The sequence below is a fragment of the Vicia villosa genome, linkage group LG5 (genome assembly GCF_029867415.1).
Source record: "Vicia villosa cultivar HV-30 ecotype Madison, WI linkage group LG5, Vvil1.0, whole genome shotgun sequence".
NCBI classification, from domain to species: domain Eukaryota; kingdom Viridiplantae; phylum Streptophyta; class Magnoliopsida; order Fabales; family Fabaceae; genus Vicia; species Vicia villosa.
The window spans coordinates 2,014,456-2,039,423 of NC_081184.1; the positions used below are offsets into that span (position 1 = coordinate 2,014,456).

A 24,968-nucleotide genomic window follows, 5' to 3' on the forward strand; every position below is an offset into this window, starting at 1 on the left:
TTTTATGTTGTTATAGTATTTGAAAAATTAAAAATATAGTAATGATATACTCTTTTATTATCCTATACAATTTTTTTTTAAATGTTAAATATTTTGATATTTTTTTAAAAATTCGTTTTCGGAAGCCCCTCCCATCCAAACTCCCAAACATAGCCTAAGAGTTTTGATGACCATAGGGGTGAAAATAGGTCAGGTCGATAACAAGGGCATACAGGCTAGCCTATACAGGCTCAAGCCAGACCACATATTTTTTTTAAATAACAAAGGCCTAGGCTTTTTTATAAGCCTATTTAGTTAAGAATTCTAGGCCTCAGACCCAAAAAAGCCTTTTAAACGTATCAGGCCGGCCTATTTAAATAAATATGAATAATTTTTTATCATCAGTATGTTATGTTTTGTTCTTTGAATGAATATATATAAATAAAACTTGGTTATCTTGAAAAATTTGTGAAAATAAGATGAAAATACCTGATTAACATTGTTTTCATAAGTTCTCTTAAACAAATAGTCTCCCAGAACTTTTGGTAATAGGTAAGTTAAAATAAGTCAATGTTAAAATAAGTCAATGCAAACAAATTTTTAGTCTCTTGGTATTTTAGTTAGTTAGTCTATTTAAACATTATCATAATTGCTTATTTACATATGTCTAAAAATAGGCTTTTATGTAGGCTAACAAGCTAACTAGGTCTTCGAAAAGATCAGACTCAGGCCTAAAAATAAGCCTACGACAGGCTACAGGCCAGACTTAGGTCTCTGTTTTTTGACAGCCCATGCTTAGACTTGGCAAAGCCTAACTCGGCCTAACCTATTTCCACCCCTAGTTTGACCGTCAGATTAATCTGACAGTTGATCATGATTCTGTCTCATTCCATGCTTTGTACGTTAATAATCGTTCCCACTATTTAAGAGAAAAAAGGTGTCATTCTCTGATTTTAAAATTATACTCATTTACACATCAGTTTTTATTCTCTTACTAACTTAATTGGACATCATAGTGTTAACCTTACGTATAAACTCTTCTTCACTACATCAGAAACTCAAATATAGCGCAACAAATTTTGCTTCATCGTTCATTGATTAATTCTAATTCAACCATGGAACAAATATAATTTCTTTTATAAATAAAAAATAGGGTTAAATAAGTTTTTGGTCCCCATAAATATTGCAGTTTCATTTTTAGTCCTTCCTAGATTTTGGCAACGGTTTTAACTGGTTTTGGCAACGATTTTTTTAAAAACCGTTGGCTAAAGACAGGGAAGGACTAAAAATGAAAACTGCAATATTTATAGGACCAAAAACTTATTTAACCTAAAAAATAATAATAAATAGCAGTGTAATTAATATATTTTTTATATGGTGTAATTAATTGTAAATAAGTATTTGCTATTAAATTTTAAAAATAGATTTAAATTTATTTTATTTTTTTGTTATAAAAATAATTTATACAAATTTATTCATAAGTGTTTATTTTGATAATTACTTGTGCTATAAGTTGCAAATAATTTTTTTATTCAAACACAGATTTTATTCTTGCAAAACTAAATAATTGCTAACAATATTAAATTCTTAATCTGTAAGCTCGAATATCCATTCATGATGAAAAGAAGACAATGCATGGAAGTGATGATCAAGAATCTCTCAAGATCAACTGAGAACCAATTTCAAATGTTCAAATCAAAAGAGCATTAAAAAAAAGATGGTGAGTGTCTTCGAATCCTAAAACATATGGTAATGGTTAATCTGAATATGCAAAGATGGTGAGTGACTTCAAATATGAATATCAAGTTGCTAATTAAATAAGTTGACAATGTGGACAAGTCTATATCTTATCACATAAACAACAATAGTCCAGCAAGAAGACAAGGACCAAAGAGTTTCCTCAAAGATAATGCAAATCCACCAACAAGGTTTAAGAAATTCAGAATACCACACCTTTTATAAGACAAGTCCATTTTACAACAATACATTATTCTTAAATTGAAAAGTAAGCTATTGATCTTATCTATCATATCCTAACCTATAGACATGAATATACCAATAAAAAGCCATATACAAGTACAAAAAAAAATGTAGAGAGACATGTGAAAAGACAATATTAAAGTAACCACTGATCGTCCTGATTTTAGATTAATCCATGTTGTAGAATTTGAATATATAGTTTTTTTTTTTAAATTTAATATCCGACTTTACGATTGACTATTTTAAAGAAACTAATCTCACCGTCCATTTGTGGGAGTCCGTCTAAAGCAATATCAAAATTCTGTATGAATTTAGTTCATCGATATTATTTACACTTACAAATCACACGCATTCATGAAGTTAAATTATCGCTAACCATAAATCAAGGACGGACAACCTACTCTCTATTCAACCGTCACTAATGTACTGACTGCATGAATGCGTGAATTTATGACCTAAAAAGATAAAAATCCTTGTAGGACATAGAGAATCTAGGTCCATAGTAAATTGTACTATAGTGCTCTACATAAGTTCCAATCAAACTAGTATACAATACAAACCTTTCTCTCTCTGTCTCTCATTTTCTCACATTCACACAAATAGATGTCTTAAGTTTTAGGTCTCTCTATATTAAGACCTTGTAACTGTAAAATAGTGCTATCTATTTCTATACATAGCACTAAGCATTTATTGTTGTTACAACATTTACAACCAACTTCATCTCTCTTGCAGTTAAACCAAACTTAGATAACAACAATACTAAGCTTACACTTGCATTATATTTCCTTCCGAAAACTCGAATCTTCCATGCCAACAAACTCCTATGGATACTACAAAGCAAAAGCATGAATCATCTTCTCAACTTGTGCTTGATCTAAGTCTCTCTAGCAAAGATTCATGTGACGATGAATATTCAAAGCCGGAACTAAACCTCCTCAATTGCTTCCATGCGAGTTTATCAGAAAGCTCGTCGGAATCGAGTCATGAAAATGAACTTGATCCAAGAGTTTTCTCATGCAACTACTGCCAAAGAAAATTCTATAGCTCGCAAGCGCTAGGAGGACACCAGAATGCTCATAAGCGCGAAAGAACTTTGGCGAGGAGAGGCTATTCAACTAGCATGGCTTCTTCTCTTCCTTCTTATGGCTTATGTAACAAGTCACTTGGCATTCAAGTGCATTCTATGATCAACAAACCTTCTTATCAAACACAAACACAAACACCCTTTTTTGGATTTTGTTCAAATGGACAAAATGGTTGGAAAAGACCGATTTTTGACTCACAACCGGCAATCGGAAAGCCTCCATGCGAAAACTTTCATGTGAGGAATGAATCTGATCCATCTTTTGGCAGTGGCATTCAAAGGGTAGCTATGTTTCCTAAAAGTCTTGTGAATGAAGGATTTGGACTTGGAGGTTACTTAATGGATAACACCATTTCACATTTGAAGCCTAAACAAGACAAGTTGCAGAAGCTTGACTTGTCTCTTAAGCTCTAAACAAAATGTCATTTGTTCGAATCCGAACAATCATTGATCAGACTTTACTTATCTACTGGTCGAACTTTAGAAAATTCGACCGGAGCGTTAAGACCGAAAAAATAACACAGTTTATTTTCTCTTTAGCTAAAGAGCTTTCAACTTTTTTTTTTCTTCCTTCTTCACTTGTTTTGTTTTCATGTATCTCTCTTGTTCAACCAGGTTTGAATGCATTTTGATTACTTACAAGAGGTTCTGATTTTCTGTTATTTGCTTTATGTTTTTGTTATAAAAATAAATTACATGCTGATTATTATAATTGTTTTTGATTCATCCAAAAACAAAAGAAGTTATATATATGATAAATTAGAAAGCTTATTTCACTCGATAATTATGATTTTTTTAATATATTTGAGTCATGAGTTTACTTGGTTATAAACTAATATGAACTATAAAGTTTATAGGTTAAAATATGTAATATACTCCAATTCATTTAGATTTATTCATCAAAGGTTGAGATTGCTTACTTTATCTTTAAGGTTTCCTTTAGAGGAGAAAAATCCAAAATGTATGAGCATCTTTTGCTCCCACAATTAAGAACTTCTCTAGCACAAAATTTTAGTATTAAATATGTGTCGGTGTCTTATATATGTTTGTATTGTTATACATAATTATTTTATTTTTTTCAAATTATTATAGGTATTAGGTGTTAGGGTTGTGTATGTAATTCATGAAATGTATGGTGGCAAGACCGGTATCCGCGGGGGAAAGGGGCCCCACGTGACTAATCCGGACCCGGGCTCGGAGGCGACGGCACCGTGGCCTCAGGGCGTTTTTGACTCCAGCCGGGATCGAACCCGAGTACTAGCCGGTTCCGTCCCTTTTTGGTTAGGACTTTTACAGACATAGATATTTACATAAATCTTATATTTTTAAATCTAAAAGATATAAAACGGAACAGATTTTTGTAAGACGGACTTAATGGGGGCATGTCGTTTGCCATCTTAATGAAATGTAATGCCAAATAGTTATTTAATTTCACTTCTTGCAAAGGAGTAAAATAATAGGAATAATTGAATTTGAAAGTGAAATAAATGTCAACCTAGGACTATTTGAATCAAGGTACAAGATGTATGTCACATATATTGGGTGACAAAGATCTACTGTAGACATTTGGAAGTTAGTGACTGTCATATTTTTAGTACTTATTGAAAAAATTGGTCCACCAAAATGAATGAATGTTTTAATGGTTGCAAATGTGTCACTAACTCCTACTTTAACCTACTTGTGGTTGGAGAAATGGACCATCTCTATTGGGATCAAAGAAATTGGTGGGGTAAACCATGTGGAAATAAGCCAAAATAACACTAAGATATGATATCAATATCATATCACTTCAAAAGAAAATTTTTACCCTAATGTCTCACAATAATTAATTTTGTTTAATAATGATTGATTTATAAATATCAACTACAAAACAACAAATTATTAGTAAACTTATATATTTGGATAAATTTCAGTTTTGATCCCATGATCTTTTTTCGTCCAAAAAACACTGATATGTACTATTTTTTAAATAAATGACATATTTTTATTGATTTAGCATAAGAAAGGTTAGTTATTTATTGAATTTTTGACGACGTTTTCTTTCTTCAACCATCTTCTCTAGTCGTCGTCTTCATCTTCTTTCTCTATCAACTTGTTCGTTCGTCTTCTTCATCTTTAGAAAATGTCCTCTATATTCTATCTCATTCAGAATGAATGTCATTTCTCTCTCAACTTGTTCATTCGTCTTCTTCAAATAATACATACCGATTGAACTATTCAATAATAATTAACTTATTGATCATTTCACACATAAAGTGTATAAAGTGTTGAGATATTTTTCGAATTTGCAATATCCCACTTTTCTATACGAGCAAATAGTGTGTTACAATTTCATAGATTAATTTTTAAAACAAAAAAAAAATTATACGTATAAATGTTAGAGAAAGGAGAATATGTTTATTATATTCCCTATATTAAGTACGGATGAATTTATCAATTCAAAGTAGAATATTATTAAACTAAGGGCCTATTTGTTTTAGCTTAAAAAAAATTCTTTAAAAGTGTATTTATAAAAATAATTTTAAAAATATTATAAATTTTTATATTTATTTTCTTAAAATTGAAAGATTAATTTTAACATTATATAACATAAATATATATTATTAAAGATCAAAATATAAATGAAATTGTAGTTTTTCTTAAAAAAATTCTAATTCAAAATTGGTTTTTTTTTTTAAAATTTTTTTTTTTTGAAATAGCTTCAAAAATAGATAATTTTTCAAAATTTTAATAATAATTATTCAAACTAAATTAAAAAAGTTACTTTGTATATTTTTTTTTTTATAAAAAACCATTTTTTTTAAAAACCAAAACAAACTTCCCCTAAAAGTGGTGCATGTAATATTAATTAGATGTAAAATTGGAAAAACATAATTAATATAAAATTAAACGTGATGTTTATTTTGAGATGGAGGTAGTATTGATTAAAATCTTGAACATTGATTTCTCAACTAATTGTATCTTATATACACTTCAAATTTGTGTAGGTCCATATTCACATGAGGTTTACACTAATCTCATGTTAATCATGTAACACAAATACTATTATGATTAAATTCAGTTCAAAAGCAACTGAAAGTCTAGTCATTATGACAGTTAATTATAATCTGTAAGATCTAAGAATGTTTCCTAACATGGATTATGAGTTTGATATATTTTATTGCCATAAGCAGTACTTTAGTTGAGCTGTCTATTTTACTTGTGGTAGCATACCTAAGTCTTTCACCATTCATCCACTAAGATATTATTCAATTTTGCCTCCTAACTAAGAAAGAATCACAAAAGAACAAACACAAGGAGCTATCATTTGAAGCAAAATATGGTTCTTGTTCATCAAGATTTCATATGAATAATCAAATTTGAGATTGTATGTCCTCATCTTCAATAATAGATAGTACATGAAACTTGAGTTTTAACATCAACATCTTAGTTAGGCTAGTGAAACAGTGCATGTTTTTGTTACTATGCATTGATTCTAACAAAATAGTAGTAGCATATATGAGATGATATATTTTAACAAGTATTATTTTATTATATATAGTTCAGTGGGCTTTCAACAAAATAAGTCAAGTCATAATCACTTCATCTCTAATTCTCTAAAGAAACTCATGTCGGCAAATATTATGGTTTAAGTTAATTGGAACATCCCTTCTCACCTTAACAAATATAGAAAGACAATAATTACATTCAGATGTCTTTTTTCTATCAAGACTTTTGTACTAGGATGAGCTCACCTGAACCTAACTGGTCCTTTCAAGATTACTCCATTGACAAAACTGTAGTAAGGATTCATTATCTTTAAGCATATTACTAATCTACTGGATTCAAGTTTGTGTTATCCAGTATATCTTTGTTTAGTTGTGGAAATTCACAACATGAAAAATTATACTTTTAAGAGACTGAAAACCCTTGATCATTTTATTGTATATTTAAAAATTGATTTCATAAGAGAGGTCTCTTTTCATTAAAAAAAAAGAAGATAACATTGATTTAGAAAAGAGTCTTACATAATATATTTGAATTGTGTATCTTTGCATTTGAATTGTATACACCAACAATAACAATCTAGTCTTGTCTGAGTAACCGGTAGCCAACTACATATATCAATTTTTCCATAATAAATACTAAGGATCATAGAAAGAGAAACCAATCTAGTCCATTAAAATCAACAAAATCAAAATTTAATGATCGTGATTTATTGTTCTCATTTCTCATAATAACCAAGTGTTCTCACTTGAGTCGTCCCCTATATATATATATAGTTAATGAGGTTAAAGGTAGTGCACTGACAGTGTAAAAAAGTTTTACACTGTCATCCAATAGAAACAAATCGTTTTGCCATGTCATATAATTTTTTTAAAAATTAAAGTCTGATTTATCCTGATTCATGGTTGTGATTGGTTGACAATGTAAAACTTTTTTACACTGTCAGTGCATCACCCATTTTCTCATAGTTAATCTCGAGATCTTATTTATATCAATTTTTCTTATGATATTTTATCTAAAGTCATATTTATATACATATCGTTAATCTCGAGATCTTTCTTAAAAATCTCTCGTATACTTTTTCAAATTTCTCTACCTCTAATTATTTCTTTAATTGTTTGACTTATCTCCATTTAATCTATTCTTTTTATCGCATAATTTAGAGTCTTTTGTCTACATATTTTCTACCATCTTCTATACAATTGCATCTGAATTGTATACATTAAAAAAATATGATTTGGTTTCTCAATGTATAAAAAATATTTACAAAAATAAAAAGGACACATGGAAGACAAGGACAAAGAATGATAGTCACTAGATTAGGGTTATTTGTCTCAGTGATGGTGGTTAGTAAAGGGGTAGTTGGTTGTCGTCAGAAGATTGTCAAAAAGAGACATGAGTTGATAGTTTTTTTTAATAATGGAGGGTGTGAATGAAAATGTGGTGTATGCCGCATAATATTCAAGGTATTATGAGAAATTTTAAAAATAATTAAAGGAAATTGTGAAAGAATCTCAAAAGAAGGGATGGAGATAAGAAAGAATAGTTCATAACTGAGATTATTTGAAGAAGTTCATGGAGGAAAAAGTTAATAAATTATATTTCAAGGAAAAATTATTTGATGTGTGCATGTAGGTGAAATGAATCACATCAAAATTTTAATCACTTAAGATCCATATGCAATTTGAGTTTGTTACAGAGGTAAAACACCTGCATCATAACAACAGAACAGAGTTTCAGAGTCACAACATGAATTTATGTTTTGTTAACTTTACAGGAACACTTTACCACGCATTACCGGAGTCTTGTCCTGTTCAGCCATTAATTTGAAACAAGCTCAAAATTATTGCAGCCCTTATTCGGCTTCTGGCTGCTACAAGTCTATTATTCCCAGAACAATGTTAGTCACTGTTCATAGATTGTAAAGCAGACATCATATAAAATCTTTCACAGAATTTTTCACAGAAGTACAAAATCTTCCATTTAAGATGCTGCACGACATGTTTTCACTCTTTCTTCACAAGAGAGGGGGCTCCCCGACAAAAACCATAATTACAATATGGTCATTTCCTATTTCCGTTATACAATTTCTACTAACAATGATTACTCCAAAGTGAACAAAAAATAAGTGCTTATTTTCTTTGAAATAAACTTCAGTGACAAAATAGACAAGAGAAATGATTTCATGGTTTATCTCACCTAGAACATTTATAAATCTCAATGCACTTATTTCCTTTCAATAAAAGATTTAACCTTCTCCATCCATCCTATTAGCTCTGTTTTATCCTTGTGTTTCATGTACTGATGCAAGTAAGTGGCGAGTTTATTATCTATACCCCTTGCATCCAAGAAATCATAAAGCCCATCCTGCAACTCATCATCCAATTCCCTGTAAAGAAACATCATCAAGAAGTGCGAACACAAATCAAAATCTAACTATCACTCAAAATTGTAAGCAATTGTAGAAAATAACAGTTTGTTCAACTTCTGCTGTGCAACAGTGCTATAGCGTTATTAGCACTAGTATAGTGTTTCTATTTGACAATATTTTGTACTAAATAGCATATCACGGAACAATAGTAATTTGTTCAAACTCCACTATATTGTAGTGCTATGGCCACTATCTAACAACAATAATTGTAATTTGTAAGCAAACAGTTAGGGTAAGAAATGAGTAAGTAAACTTACTCGAAGTCAGGACCAGCATAGGGCTCAGCTGGCGTATTTTTGTCAGCGCGTACAAACAGTCTTTTTATCTCTATACTGTCTGGCCAAGCAGAGCACATGATTTCCAGCACTCCGCCATCTCCCTTAGAGATATTTACAATTAAGGTAATATGTAGCTGCACTTCATCTGCATTAGCCACACCTCCACTTGCTTTCGGAGCAGGAGCAGCTCCATCAAACATAGTGACTTCAACTTTAATATTTTCATCGGCAAATTGTCTATTCAATGTAATCCATCGCTCACCGGGTCGGGCATCCACCAAAAAGGAACCAAATTTGTTGGTAGGCTGCAAAACAAGAATATGCCCCTTATTATTCACATCAAAAAGTTTCACTCAGCCAAATCAAACAGAAGAAAACTAGCTGATTTCACCAAGCAATGCTAATTGCAGAGATAGTTGTGGATAAAAAAAAGAGGTTTAGAATGCAACATTGTAGATTAAAAAAGTAACTGCACCTACTATTTAAAAAGAAAAACTCATACACCGATTCTCATCATAATATTGAGTGATCAAGTAATGCTTACAGTGTATTTGGCTAATGTCATTCAACAGCATAAGTATTTAATTTCTAAGTCATACATAATAACTTGTATCAGTGTATAGATATTTATGAAAACACTATGAGTCTGGTTAAAAAACATTTCATTTTTTTCTCTCTTACAAGTACTTCCACAACAGCTTATCCTTACTAGGTAAACATTTTGTAGCTGTGATGAAACCTAAAGAAGCTAAAAGTGTAACAATGTAGCATTTTCACACAACTAGATATTTCAAAATCAGACATGGACAGCTTAAGAACTATAAGCACTTATCATATAAGTGCTTCTACATAAACTATGTTCCATTATAAAAGCTAAATTAAAATCGAATTATTTTCACATAACTTATAAGTTGTTTTCGGGATCAAAACCAATTACACACACAATCACAAATTACGAAAAGGGGAAAAAGACGTACGGGTTTGGAAGAAGAAGAGGACTGAATCTCGTATTGGATTTCGTTACGGAGGAGTCTGGAAATGTTTCCTTCGAAAGCTTCTTTGCGCATTTCGGAGATGTAAGTTCTTCGGGAAATGATGTGAGGAGGAGGAGAAATGCATAGTCGTTGTTGTTGAATGTGAATTTGGGGGTTTAGGGTTAGGGTTTTTCTGAGGGAACGGAGGAAGCGTGCCATTGAACAACAGATTGGAAAACGCAAGTGCAGGGTTTGGAATTAGATGGAAGGGTTTAGGGTTTATGATAAACAAGTTAGTATAGATCCAAAATATTCAAAACTAGACCCAAACAAAAAAAATATATTTGTGGTTTCCTTCTAAAAGTATTTTCTAAAAGAAATGGTTTTTACTTGGTCAATTATCACATTGGTTGTAAATTTAATCTCAATCCAAAACAAAAATTGCAACCAAATAGTAAACAAAAATTGTAATCTTATTAATAGTGTGTTCTTTTTAATAATATTTAAAAAATTGTCATTTTCAAAGGTTAAAAAGTAAAAGGTTATGTTAAAATTATAAAATTATGATATTATTAAAAAGTTTTTTTTTTTTTAAAAAACTGAAAAATTCAATAAAAAAGAAAAGAAGATACAAGAAATAAGGGGGACAAAGACCAAAACCCCTTAGAAGGAAATTAATTTAAGTTTGGAAAAATCAAATTTGTCGAGCAAAAATTCCTCCTTAGCCTCCTTGACAATATAGTTGTACCAAGTATTGTTCCTATTTTTGAAACCTAAACTAGCGATTGTATCGGCACAAGAGTTCCAACGACTTCTGACAGACCAAGGACAAGATTTACATTGTGCATCGCCCTAACAACAATGATAGAGTCAGTCTCAATCCAAAGATTGCCTCAGTTTTTTTCAAGAGCCACCTCCCATAGTCATTATGACACCCATGAATTCAGCAAGCAAAACATTCCCCTTACCAATAAAGAAAGAAAAGGAGCCTTCATAATTACCATTCGAATTTTTGAACATGACACCATACGCGCAAGATGAAGGGGGTACCAAAAGCAGCACCAACCATTTAAAGGAGGACTCCAAAAAACTTCAATAGTGTGCTTCCTCAAAGGAGGGTTGATGTTAATGTTGAGTTTCTTAAGAAGAGTGAAATCATTTTTAAGCTAGTACTGCATTTGTCTCTAGCAACATTCCCCACTAAGGTCATCATATTACCAATGCTTTTGGTGCAAGCTTTCCAATTAGCAATGTTGTCCTCAAATCTTTTCTTGTTTCTAGCGAGCCAGAAGTTCACATCCTTACCATTTCCAATTTGCCAGTGAGAATTTTCCTCAACATTAGTGACCTGAACTTTAATGTCACTCAAAATGGATGAACTAATGTTATTACTTATAGTTCTACCTTGTCTCAACACTCTAGCTCTGAACAGAATTTCCCAACTGCTATCATCACTAACAAATTCCCAGCAAAGCTTAAGATTAGAGGCCTTGTTAATGTTGTTCAGAGAACGAAGGACCAGACCCCCCTCCTTGATGGATATGCAACACTTATGCCAAAAAACTGCGATAAATTTTTGTTTGTCAACATCACCACTCCACAATTTTTTTTGAACAATCTCTCAATATCCTTGATGAACTTAATCGACCAGTCATAAACTTGAATGGAATACATAATCATATTATAGGCAACAAATTTTATGAGCTGAAGCCTACCAGCTATAAATAACAAACATGCCTTCCAATTACCTAATTTCAACTTGAAGGTGTTTAGCTTTGGCCTTACCTTTAAACATGGGTACACCTAAGTAAAGAAAAGGAGGATGAGCTATAATGAATCCCAACATGTCAGCTAGCATATTGTGTCTGTAGTGTTTCATAGCCCAACATATATGATAGATTCAATAGGATTACAGACTTGGCCAGAACACTCAGCATATCTAGAAAGTAAAGATTTAACAACCATAATGGAGGTAACATCTCCCCTGTAGAAGACCATGATGTCATCTATAAACAGAGTGTGAGAAGACACTTTATAGTTTCTGGTGTCATTGATAAACTTCACTGATCTAAAATTCACCAAATTCGTTAAGCCTTTGCTTAACCCATCTGCACCAAATTAAAAAGTTCTATTTAAAATTTTTTTTTTTTGTTAACATAATACAATAAAATAAAATGGTCAAAATACAATTAAATAAAATAAAAATAAATATTTTATTGTTTTTAAAAATACATATACATATATTTAGTGGTTTCTTTATCACAGAAAACCGTTCTTACACTTTTTTATTAATAAATTTAAAATATTAAAATTTAAATGAAGAATTTGAGATTTAATTACAATTAATGAATTTAAAAAACTATGAGTGAACTTTTTGGTAGTATATTTGTACAGAGATTCATTTGATCATGTAAAAGGATTTTAAAAAATGGATTAAGTAACTATCTTAAAATAATTGTGACAAAAAAAAAAAAGATTGACATCCATTTTGGGACTTTTGCTTGTCTTTTTTTAATGTTGTTAGGAGATAACCAAATTATTAAAATAAAATTAGATGAAAAATAATCTTGATGGACCATTTCGTTTCATGTTGCAAAAGAATGGTAATTTTTCAAGGAAAAACATCGTTATGCCTGCTTTTTTTGGTCTAAATAGTAGTGGTGAGACTGAGAAGAGGTGTAACAAAAAGGTCTTTCTGTGAATTCATTCATCCTAAGACTTCTTTCACCCAAACATGCTTAAGTGTGGAGTTAAGATCAAATCCAATATGAGCTCAAAATTAACAAGTTTCAAGTGCTCAGTAGGAGCCCTGCAGTACAGCTTTTGATAAATTATGTACTTATTTCCTCCAAAAATGTTTTTAAGATCTAACCACCTTAAGAAGCTCTTCCGCTTTGATTCTGGCCTGTTGGATTCTGAAGAGAAGAATTTGAAGTTGCTACTGAACCCTTACTTTCTTCACCTGATTCTGATTTCGAATTATCCTTGCCTTCACTAGTGTTCCTTGGTGCAGAATTATTTAGGGGTTCTTTCTCATCACCAGTTACCTGATTTGTGACTATGTTACTGCTTGATTGCTTCTTGGTTACAACAGCAATCTCCTTTACAGTTTCTTCAAGTTTGTCAAGTCTTTCATTCACCTCTGACAGCTGCGGATTTGCTTCCTTTTCCTCAGGAGGATTTAGTTCCAATTCTTTTTCTCTTTCCTTTGCTTCTTCTTCTTCCTTCTTCTTCCTTTTCTGCTCCACTTCCTGTGAATTAATTTGGAGAAAGACCGTTATCAAGAGGGAAAATCAACCCCAGAAGACGACAGTATTCTTCATTCTAGAGTATTCTAACACATACAAGGTCAAATAGGTATTCAAAAAGTACCAGCAAGAAAAGAAAATGTAATCTAAGATGTAACATATTCCTAATAAATGGCATTAGTAGACAAGTGGCACCCCATATATCTCGAGGTCAGTAACTACGCCAACAATGTAAATAGGTTTCGTACAAAAGTTCAATTAGATTTCACTATTTTATCATAATGTTTTATTATTAAACTTGTGTAGTATCTCATTAATTCTCAACATTCAATTCCTTGGTGCTGCACAACACATGAACTACAAAGCATCTAGAAAATGATTAATACACAACCAGGTCTAGCCTGGAAAATGAAAAGAATCGGATACATTGAATATTCTAACAAAAAACATGTTGCACTGAAGTTACAAATCAATAGGGTATAAACAGGACATTAAGATGGATCTCTGAACAGGTTCAACGCAAAGAGACATAAGAGATAAGATGATCCAAACATCATATGCATGCATCAAAGCAAAATTGCTATAATGCACAAAAAGGTCCCTCTTATATTACTATTATTACAATGGGAAAAGAAACGTACCACTTCCATTGTTCTTATTTCATAACGAGCATACTGCGCCACCAAATATACAGCTGCATTAGTAAAGGAAAAAAATGTATGTAGCTAGATGTTAGCAGTAGATTCTTTAGAAAATACTACGAATAATAATAAGCTCAAGTCCAGTGATTGGAGAAAAACATCAAATATGTTATCATACCCAAGGAAGGCATGCAGGCAAAGAAAAATTGCACAAGATGGAAATCAAACCTGATCAACAAAGACACAGATGCAAAGTAAGCAGTTCTATTTAAAAATTTGGTTAACTATAAGCATAAACATTGAAACAAAATATAAGATGGTTATTTAATCATCAATATTAAAAAAAAATAGTTGAAGATTGTGGATGTAGTGAGGATGTTCGACAAAATGCAAGAGAGACTAGAAGGGAGATAAATACCCAAACTTTTTCTTCTTTGGGGGATCAGTGAAAAGAATCTTGATGGCAGTCATCATGTCGAGATTTTCAAGCTGCCGATACCTTTCATCAGTAATGATCTCCTTGCTGTTGTTGTTACTGTTCTTTGCCGATGTACAAAAGGAACTTCTCTGGGCAGAATTATTGCATACTGATGTTGTTGGAAAAAGCTTGAATTGCACAACGAAGCGCAACCACCTTGCTCTACTGCTAAACATCCTCCTTTTTTTCAGCTTATTTTTATCATTTCACTAAAGCAAAGTTGCTAAACCTGGACCAGTCATGAGATCGATCAAAACATTGGCACGGTAAATCATAGGTCAAAGCAATGGATCCAAACAATTCTTACAAAAAAATATTTATCTTTAAAAAATCATACCATACCTTCAAAATAAAAAATCACAATACAAATTAACATGATTATAGAAACTCATTCTTCAACTTCAACTTCAAAACCATGATCACGACATAAGCACATTGCTGAACAAACAATAAATTGAATTTTCACATATCAAAAGCTTGCAAATAAGTTATAAAGAGAAATAAATTTTGTATATCAATTGTATAACATTAACTTTTCTAGCACGGATACCTCGGAAAAAAGACATGTGGCAGTGAAAAAAGTGTGTATGTGTCAAACTTTTTTCAAATTATTATCGGCGTCAACGTGTCAGTGTCCATGTCACTGCTTCATAGAGAGTGACAGCTACGGCATATACATTTTTTATAAGCTCATCAAATAATGCATACGTAGTGTTTAAGCGGGAAATTGAAATTGGATATTCCAGCAATTCAACCAATCAATTAACAATTTCAATCTCCAATAGCATAAAATGAAATGCAAAGCAAAAACAAACAAATTAGGGTTCATTCATAACTCCATAGTTTTCTTGAGAGATAATTGAGAAAATTGAAAGGGTTGATAAGAAGAAGAGAACACACCAACAGATGAACAACAAAGAGGCGGAGGAAGATTGAAATCCGGCGTCACCGTGGATGGTTTGCGGCAGTCTAGGTGGACTCAGAATGGTGCTTGTCGTGAGCGGTGCCGGCGGGACGCAGTAGTGGAGATGAGAGAGCTGCACGATTTGTGAGAGACTTGTTGGAGAGAGAATCTTTGGGGTTATATGAGTAAAACTAAATAGATATGGATAGTATATGCAATTTTTATTTTTAAATTTTGATTTCAAGTAAGGGCCTCTTTGTTTATAAAGCAATGTTTTTTTTTTATAATTTTAAAAATAGATTTTCTAAAACCATTTTTTAAAATATTACACGTTTTTTTTATATTCGTTTTTTCTAAAATGAAACACTAATTTTGACATTCTAGAACATAAACATAGATTATTGAAGACCAAAACTTAGTCAAAATCGCAATTTTTTCAAAAAGTTGTATTTCAAAAATGATTTTTATGAAAATTTATTTGAAATAGCTTCAAAATTAAGTGATTTTTTGAAATTTTGATATCCAATTTTTTTTTTCATAAATAGATGAAATACCTAAAATCACATTTTAAGAATAATTATTCAAACAAAATTTTTATTTAAAACTTTTATAAATTTTTTTTTTTTAAAAAAAATTTTCACAAAATTTTGTAAAACTATAAAAATTTGTTTTAAAAAAAGCCAAAACAAACGGACCATAAATCTCATTCATTCCTTTTAGTGTCAATGGGTTTTAGACACGGTACGACAGGTCTTTAAAATTGAACCGATCTAATAGAAAATTGTTAATCAAATTGACTTAAAAATCATAAAAATTATATTTGATTCAAATGTATTTTGAGATATTTTTTAATAAAATCACGTGATTTGATTTAATTTATAGTTTATATTTTGCAAACTGAACAAATTAAACCATACCGCGTTATGTTACAAATCTTATCAATCATTATATTTTTTTAAATTTTTTAGAGAAATCATCCATTTAATTTATATAAAAAATTAAAATATTTTTGTTTATAAATACTATTAGTTCTATTTGAAATGAAATTGCTAAATATATTTACTTTTGTTTTCATTTTTTTCAAGACTTACCACGTGCAATATTTTGTTTGTCTAGTTATTTGAAGACTATATTTATATAGTACAAACTTTGTAGTCTCTAATTTTTACTCTCTCCATCTCATAATAATTGTCCTATTTGAGTTTTGCGCGGTTCTTAAGAAAAAATGATAGGATGTGTTGGTTTTAATGATAAAATTAATAACATTTACTAAAGTACCCTTATTTCTTATAGATAGTAGAGTAGTTGAAAACGTGAAAGTTAATAAATAGGGGTATAGTAGTGGACAAAATTAATAAATATTGCATTGGTTTTTTAAAGAGACATTTATTTTGAGACATGAAAAAAGTGCAAATAAGACACTTATTATGAGACAGAGGGAGTACTTAAAGGAACACATAAACAAAGCATATACAGAGAGAAGCATATGAAACTTCTTTCGCCACAAGAATGCAATCCACACAAAAGGCTTTTATTATTAAAGAATACAACACATAAGAAACAAGATATGATAAATGTCATATTCAAGTTCTTCTACTTCAATTCAGTAATAAACTTCAACACCAGAAGGGGTGATTATTGTTCTCAAAGATGGCTTTGTAAGAGTTAGCATCAAAACAAAATCGTCATCAACCAAACGACAATTCTTTAAATTTAACTCTTTCAATCCTCTGCAATTTTCTATTACTTCCCTCACACCCTTAGTTGTAATATAACAACAATCTTGGATGTCCAAAAACAATAATCCAATGCATAATTTCGAGATTATGAACAACGTTTCATCTTCAATGCTTGACCCTGACAAGTTCAACACCTCTAATTGTGAAACTTCAAAGTTTATCTCAAACTTTTCGATTCCTGTATAGGCAAGGTTTAAATTCCTTAGCTTACAACATCTCTTCATAACCTCAACGACACATTCTTGAGAAATGCCCTCGCAAGCTTTTAAGTCGAGAAATTGTAAATAGGGACAAATGGAAGAAAATTGTGATAAACTTGCATCATTCAGTAAAACATTATCACCAAAATAAACCTCTTTCACTTGAAGGTTGATGAGAAATGATATGGAATTGAAATCTTGCTCCCCATCTACCCCAATATATGTTCTCTCCATTTTGATCTCATTGAGAAACTTGCAATTTCTTGTGAGAATGAAAAAGGATGAGTTTGTCAGCTGGCAACACCCACTAAGATTTATAGAGGTCAAATTAAGAAGAAACATAGATAACTCTTTGATACATTGATCCGTAAGAAAGTCGGCTTTCCCAAGATCTAAGCATTGAATATATTGACATTTGGACAACACATAAGAGATTCCTGAAAATGTAAAGTTGCAACAATCATGGAGGACAAGCTTCTTGAGAAAATTACCAGCACTGTCTGCGAGTGAAATAAGAAACTCGTCCGAGATAAAAGAGTTTGACAAATCAACAGCATTTAATCTTTTCAAACTCGCGAGTGAATCGATCAGATCCATGTTAATGGGTAGGGGCGTCAAACCAGGTCCGTGTATTCTTTTCTTTTCAATGTTAAAGGAAATGGAAGCCAAAGATGGTCTCACTCGGAATGCAGAAGCAATTCCAACTTGTGTTATCTTAAAACATGTGAAAAATGAAATTTCTTCCAATGACCTGCAATTTTGGCATAGAGACAAAAGGGACTCATTAGTAACCAAGTGATTTCCGGAAATATCAATCTTGTGTAGATTCTCAAGCATGGTAGATAACCTTAGTATCCCAAAATCAGATACTTCAGAATCCAATGGAAAGCTAATGTCAAGCTCTTCAAGGAATGGGAAACAATAAGCTATCATTATTAGATGGCTATCACGAAGAGAACCAATGTTGGAGCAAATCAAAACTCTTAAGTTTATCATCTTTGAACCAAGTTCTCGCAACCCATCGACAGGAAGTGTTTTCTGGTTGGAAACATTGACTAAATCAAGGTCCAGCCCGGATTGTGCAATTAGATGAAGTAAGCCTTCTAATTCCCCGGTGAAGTGACTGAGGTCTATGACTTTGAGCCTTAAAAACCTCGAGAGTAGCCGAGGAAGGAATATAATGGTCGGATTACGTATTGTTAGAGAAATTCTAATCCGATTTGTAATAGAAAGGAACTGCTTGCAGACAACAGAAACAGACTCCAAATCATTTCCTTGGCCAAGGAATCTGAATATTGATTCCCAACATCCTTCGGGATAATCTTTCACTAACATAATGATATAAAAAATATTGATCTAACTAGAAAAGAGAAACTAGATTCGCAGCAAAACAAGCATTGAACAAGAAGCAAAAGGTGGTGTCAAGAAAGATTAGACTGATCAATAAATCAAATGACTTGATCATTTATCAACACAATGAACCAATCTTGGATTATGATGAGATAAGAAGTGAGTCTCATCAAGTTGAACAAGTGGAGGCCCTTGTATTGGATTTGACTAATACCTGTTGAAAGCAGGAATTTCTAGAAGTTCTTTTGCTTGTTAGGTAAGCATCATCAATCATCATATGTTAAGGTGATCTGTATTATTCACTTTTGAGACTTTTTGAATTGTGGTGGGGTGCCATGATATACTTCATCACCCCACATGACAAAAAAATTCATAAGAACGACCATAACTTAAATGTGGTTTTTCTTAAATAGGAGCTAAACTTCATCCATTTTTTAGACATTTACGAATGTGCAACCACTAACTACATTGGGTACATCAATCTTCAATTCATGAGCGCAACTATCAAATAATTCATGCTTTGCATAAAGTAATTTAGAATTAAAAAAAAAACATTTGCACAAAGTAGTTTCAAAAAGGAAAAACACATGTGGAAGCATTTTTATTCATTTTAATGATATAATATTAATCAATGTGAAGGAATACACAGCACTACATTTTCAACACATATTAATAACCTTCATCTAATACAACACACCTGAAAAGAAAAAATTGATCTCAACTTGAGAAATATTCTAACTTACTAACTAGCATTCCCCCAGCCAGATGTAAAAGGTAAAGATGGGCAGCCATTATCACCCGTTGACCCATCTTTACTATTGAAAGTGAAACCTCTCAGCAGCTCCCTGTAAAGGTATTTCTGGATCATATTCACTTTCCATAATCATACTGATAAAGTTATTATTAAATTACAAAATCTATGATGTGAATTTTCAAATAATTTTGGTACTTTTAAGTTTTATCCAAATATTGAAAATCTACAGTTCATCAAAGATGTAGGCATCAACAAAAATATGACTACTTTTCTACATAATGAGCAATAAATGGCATAGGAAAACAAAAATGGACAACTAGAAGGCATGCATTGGCAAACCATCAATTTTATTTTGAGCCATGTTGTTGCCTGTAAGGTTAACCAAGAACTTCCACCATTCAAGCACGCATCCTAACTTCTAATCAAGGAAATCAAAACCAGTCCGGCAGGTTGGTCATTAGTCTTGTTCGGAAGACCCTAAAAATCGGTCTACCATAAAGCCAGTGAGAAAATCGTAAAATCGAGCAAGCTAGTGGAAACCGGTTATTGGACCAGTTCTAGTAGGTAGACCACATTCTTTTACCTTTTTAAAAAGGAAATTTATAACGATGTTGTTTGAGTCCGATTCCGATCCCAATCTGATTTTTAAATTAGTGAGCAAATTGGTTTAATGGCTGTTCTGATTTTGATTAGCTTGCTTCTAATCTTGTATATGTAATAAGATCCACACACCAATGGGCATGAATTAGCGTCAGAGAATATTTTCTCAAGTATCTAACGAAATGGACGGGATTAATCAATAACAGAATTTGTAGAATAATATTAACAAATACAATAAATCTAAGTTAGCATTTTCAAAGAAAAAAAGCTAGAAGAAGTAAGTAACTACTAAAACATAAAATATCTTACTTTCTAGAGGTCAAACTTCAGCAAAGCATTTCCAACATTTTAGCAAACAAGACACCCATGACGCAAGAAGAGTTTCCTCTTGCTTTCACTACAAGGAAAATTAGGCGGAGCCGTTACTTTTCTCAATGAAGGCCTTATAAATACCATCGAGTCAACAACATCAGCAGCCACTTTACAACAATCCTGCAAATTTATCTCTCTCAGTTGCGTGCAGCTTTCTACGACTTGCCTCACTCCCTTCTCTGTGACATAAAAACAACGTCCCAAGTCAAGTTGCAGTAACCCAGAGCAACTCTTTGAGATCGCGTAGAGTGATGTATCATCAATTCCACACTCCGACAAATTCAACACCTCAAGCGAAGAAACTTTAAAGTTCATTCTAAGCATCTCCACTCCAAGACAGTTGGTTAAGTTCAAATATCTAATCTTACTACCTTCCCTTAAAACATGAGCAGTACCTTTTTCAGATATGCAACAGCAAGAACTCAAATCCAAGAGTTGTAAATTGGGGAGAACGGAAGCAATCATATAGATGTGTTCATCCCTCAACCATCTGGTATGAGCTAAACGGAGAGACTTTAGTTGAGGGTTTACAAAGAAACTAATCAAGGTATTGTAGTTCTCTTCGCCAACTTCCCCAATACACGTGTATTCCATTCTAACCTCGCTAAGTTTAGCACAGTTTCTAAGGAGTGAAAACAAGGCAACTTCAGTGAGGTTAGTGCATTTACTAATGTTTATAGACACTAAATCACGAAGAAACAAACACAACTTGATAACATGCAAATCATTCAGAAAATATGCATCTTGAAGATCCAAATATTGCAAAAATCGACACTGAGACAGCAACTTAAAGAGTCCAACATAGCTATATCCCCGACAACCTTGGAGGATAAGTTTCCTTAAAGGAAGACCATTCTCTCCTAGCGACGAAAGCAAATGATCCGAGACAGCCGAGTACGAAAAATCAAGACAAGTTAACCCCTTTAAACTCACCAACGAGTCAATAAAGTTTGAATAGCTTCCAGTTAAGCACAATCTAACAGAGAGAACCCGCAAACCCGGCCTCTCGCGGATTGCGAAAGCAATACCGTCATGTGTTATGAATGAGGATCTCAAAATCACAATCTCTTCCAGAAACTCAGAATTTTTACATAAGTGTAAAAGCATTGAGTCGTTTATATTGTAATGACCAGAGAGATTAACCTTGCGGAGATTAGGAAGATCCAAAAGCATAGCGTTTAACACAACATTAGCATCTTTTTGGGAGTTACTGAGGTCAAGTTCTTCGAGGAAAGGGAAAGAATCGGAGATAAGAGCGAGGTCGCTGTCATGGATAGAATCAATGTTTGAACATGTGAGAGATTTCAAAGATGGAAAGGTTTTGGATAGAGTTTGTAATCCGTTGGCGGGAATGGTGGATTGGTTGGAGATTTTGAGGGAATTGAGATTGAAAGGGAAAGTGGAGATTTGAGAGAGAAGCGCGTGGAGGTGAGTTTGTTTGGTGATGCGCGTGAGGTGGAGAGAGGTGAGATTGGGGAATCGGTGGAAGAGATTAGGGAGGAAAGGGAGGGTGGGATCGGAGATAGTGAGGGAGGATCGGAGACGGTTGGTGATGGAGAGGAAGTGTTTGGAGACGAGGGAGAGAGATTCGAAGCAGCGGTGGATGTCATTGCCGTCGCCGTCGTGGAGGAGGAGGAGGAATTTGAAGATGGATTCCCAACACTCATCTGGTAGTGACATTGTGGTGTTGAAGATGGTTGTGCGAAAGATGAATTGTTTAGTTTATGAAAGAAGGGAATGGATTGGGATTTGCTAACTTTGGAGCTAACCGTCGGTTAAGGCTCTGATTGGCATGCCACTTTTTGAGCTTATGTCTTATAGCTTATAGTTTATAAGCTTATATAACAATAAAAGACCTGTTTGGTAACGGTCTTTTCATTACGAGCTTATAGCTTATTTTACTAGCTTATAGCTTATTTTTCAGACACTATTTCAAATAGCGTTTTAGCTTATAGCTTATAGCTTATCATTTTTTCTTCCATTTTTACCCTTATTATTTTAGCTAAAATCCACTTTTACCCCTATAATTTATTTTAATTTAAATTAAAATAATTATATATTAAATGTCCTTTATGTCATTTTAATTAATCAGCTAGTTGAACCGCTAGTTTTACCAAACACTTCAATCAGCTTATCAGCTATAAATCATCAGTCATCAGCTATAAGCTATAAGCTATCAGTCATCAGCTATCAGCCATAAGCTATCAGCTATCAGCTAGCTTATCAATCAACCGCTATTTTTACCAAACAGAGCCTAAATGTATTACCAAATCAAATGTATTTGTTAGTAGTATTTTTATTAGAGCTAGATTATGATTATATGACCCATGCATAGTTCGAAATTTATGTATAGGATTAAGTAAAAATAGATAAAATAATATTAATTTTATGTAAAAAAAAAAAGATAAAGTATATATAAGTGTAGTGTTATCTTTGTAAAGGATCTGATAAAGGGGGAGATTTGCAACTCTCAAGACGAGCAACGACTGTCGATCATATGTTGTTTTTTAGGAAGTATCGTCTTGTCCTAAGTATCTTCTATTCATCCAGTTATGGAAAATGTGAAAAAAGGCGTTTCTTGAATAGAGAGAATTTAGAGACAATCCACGTCTCTTTAAGAAATAGAGATTTAAGAATTCACTGTTGTTGACTGAGTGGGTGGTGAACCTTCCCAAGGAAACCTAGGCTCAAAGCCTTTGTTCCGTTTGGGAACTAAAATTGAGAAGTTAAACGGTAGTGATGGCGTATCACATCTTCAGACATGGTGGAGTTAGGAAACTTTAAGATTAGCAGTTCAATGCTTAAGTCAGTATGGGAAGAAGACGAGCGAAATGAAATTATATTTAAAACTTGTTATCTGATTATAGCGTCTTCAATTTACTTAATAGAGAGGAAATAACTATCTTGCTATTAATTAGAAATGAACTGCAGGAAGTCGTTGAATCTTTTATGGCTAAATCTAAGATGATCATTAGAATGATAATCTGCGCGTATTAGGAAGATTTTGGATGGAGTGAGACCTTTATCTCAGTGCTAGTCGGGATTGATATGGTCGGCAGAAATTCATTCTAAGTCAATCTAATCGGCCCAAAACAATTAACTATAAATCCTTTAGCATTTGCTGGGAATATGTATTCAAATTCATCTTCAATGAGAATGAAGACAGCAGTCGTTTCTCAACTTCCAAATGCACCACCAAACTGTCAACCATATGGTTGCCGCCCTATAGATTGGAATTTTGCGCGACAACATATTAACGCCCACCAATAGTTGGCTGCAACAATCAGCAGCAATGTATAAATAAATAATAACTAACATAGGCAAAATAAAAATAACTTACTATTCAAAACCTATTTTGATCGCACTATTCAAAACCAACTTGCATAAACCCTACTCTCAGCAATAGCCAGCGCATTAGCAGTAGCAGTAGCATAAACCTTACTGATCATTCACTGCAACATGTATAAGAGATATTCTCTCAAAGCACCGCAACAGAGAGTTTCAACAAATTTATATTTAGATGATGATTGCGGGGAATATGTATTCAAATTCATCTTCAATGAGGATGAAGACGACAATCGTTTCACTTTCAAATCTCTTTCTCTGGTCAACAAATAATTTCTCTCCATTACTAGCCGTATATAGGGGTGATCAAAACCAAACCAACCCAATAGAAAACCGCAAACCAAACCAAACCAAACCGAAACAGCAAAAAACCGCATTTGGTTTGGATTAGTTTGGGTCAGTTTTTACAAAACCGCACGGTTCGGTTTGCGATTTGTATTTTGTAAACCGAACCAAACCGAATCAAACCGCACTATGTTACAACCTAAATTTTACTAACTCACATTCAACCCAAACTTAAACTTATTATACATTTGCATTATGATTACGAACAATTTTCTCATCCTTACACATATAATTTCAGTCCCGATCTTCTAAAATCTCTAATAACATTATCGCACCTTCTTTGCCACATACATCTTCCCTCTTCTTCTATAATCTCTACACTCTTATATTCTTTCTTTTTCACCTTCTCATTTTTATGTAAATGTTCCGTATTTCAGTTTCGTTTTTATCGCATATCTTCTTCTCTAATCTCTCTACACTTTTTTTCTTTTTCACTTTCATTAATCTTTCGTCTCTTCTATTTTTTTGTTTTGTTATAATAATTTTTATATTGTTTTATGCTATTATTTTATGTTTAATATTCCACTTTTGTCTAATTTAATTTTTACATATTAAATGGAAAATTGTTGTCAAAATATGACGAGTTTTGTTGTTATTTGATAGTGTATGAATGTATAAATACAAAATTATATTATCATCTATATGTGTATGTATGGCTGAATAAAATATCTGTAAAAAACCGAACCAACCGAACCGAACCAAACCGCATTAGTTTGGTTTGGTTTGGTTCGGATTTTTTTTAAAAGCCAACCGAACCAAACCAAACCGCACTATTTTTTC

General features: G+C 32.4%; 4 protein-coding genes across 11 annotated transcripts; 1 reads left to right on the forward strand and 3 right to left on the reverse strand.

Moving 5' to 3' along the window:
- The first annotated feature begins 2,519 nt into the window (after window positions 1-2,519).
- On the forward strand, window positions 2,520-3,685 carry LOC131606106 (zinc finger protein 1-like). The gene has a single exon (XM_058878385.1). It carries the CDS (start codon window positions 2,783-2,785, stop codon window positions 3,455-3,457), a length of 675 nt encoding a protein of 224 aa, XP_058734368.1. The 5' UTR covers window positions 2,520-2,782; the 3' UTR covers window positions 3,458-3,685.
- Window positions 3,686-7,605: 3,920 nt separating this feature from the next.
- LOC131606107 (uncharacterized protein At2g39795, mitochondrial-like) lies at window positions 7,606-10,555 on the reverse strand. 2 transcript variants are annotated; one of them, XR_009284732.1, is made up of 5 exons: window positions 10,216-10,555; window positions 9,218-9,543; window positions 8,729-8,918; window positions 8,328-8,410; window positions 7,606-8,239 (listed from the first exon to the last, which is right to left on the reverse strand). XR_009284732.1 is itself a non-coding variant. In XM_058878387.1 (3 exons), exons 1-3 carry the CDS (start codon window positions 10,429-10,431, stop codon window positions 8,756-8,758), a joined length of 705 nt encoding a protein of 234 aa, XP_058734370.1. In that variant the 5' UTR covers window positions 10,432-10,554; the 3' UTR covers window positions 8,420-8,755. The 2 variants fall into 2 exon arrangements, 1 of the variants encoding a protein (XP_058734370.1); XM_058878387.1 differs by lacking the exons at window positions 7,606-8,239; window positions 8,328-8,410 and having other exon boundaries at window positions 8,420-8,918; window positions 10,216-10,554.
- Window positions 10,556-12,962: 2,407 nt separating this feature from the next.
- LOC131606108 (uncharacterized) lies at window positions 12,963-15,676 on the reverse strand. 3 transcript variants are annotated; one of them, XM_058878389.1, is made up of 6 exons: window positions 15,480-15,676; window positions 14,922-15,017; window positions 14,520-14,808; window positions 14,280-14,329; window positions 14,102-14,154; window positions 12,963-13,463 (listed from the first exon to the last, which is right to left on the reverse strand). In XM_058878389.1, exons 3-6 carry the CDS (start codon window positions 14,753-14,755, stop codon window positions 13,089-13,091), a joined length of 714 nt encoding a protein of 237 aa, XP_058734372.1. In that variant the 5' UTR covers window positions 14,756-14,808; window positions 14,922-15,017; window positions 15,480-15,676; the 3' UTR covers window positions 12,963-13,088. The 3 variants fall into 3 exon arrangements, with proteins under 3 accessions (XP_058734372.1, XP_058734373.1, XP_058734371.1); XM_058878390.1 differs by lacking the exon at window positions 14,922-15,017 and having other exon boundaries at window positions 15,484-15,676; XM_058878388.1 differs by lacking the exon at window positions 14,922-15,017.
- Window positions 15,677-16,580: 904 nt separating this feature from the next.
- On the reverse strand, window positions 16,581-22,289 carry LOC131601124 (uncharacterized). 5 transcript variants are annotated; one of them, XM_058872874.1, is made up of 3 exons: window positions 20,436-20,482; window positions 18,270-19,617; window positions 16,581-18,173 (listed from the first exon to the last, which is right to left on the reverse strand). In XM_058872874.1, the coding sequence occupies exons 2-3, from the start codon at window positions 18,755-18,757 to the stop codon at window positions 17,087-17,089; spliced, it is 1,575 nt and encodes a 524-aa protein (XP_058728857.1). In that variant the 5' UTR covers window positions 18,758-19,617; window positions 20,436-20,482; the 3' UTR covers window positions 16,581-17,086. The 5 variants fall into 5 exon arrangements, 4 of the variants coding, with proteins under 4 accessions (XP_058728857.1, XP_058728856.1, XP_058728855.1 ...); XR_009283585.1 differs by having other exon boundaries at window positions 18,034-18,173; window positions 19,516-19,617; window positions 20,436-22,289; XM_058872873.1 differs by lacking the exon at window positions 18,270-19,617 and having other exon boundaries at window positions 18,034-18,173; window positions 20,436-22,289.
- Between the last annotated feature and the right edge of the window lie 2,679 nt (window positions 22,290-24,968).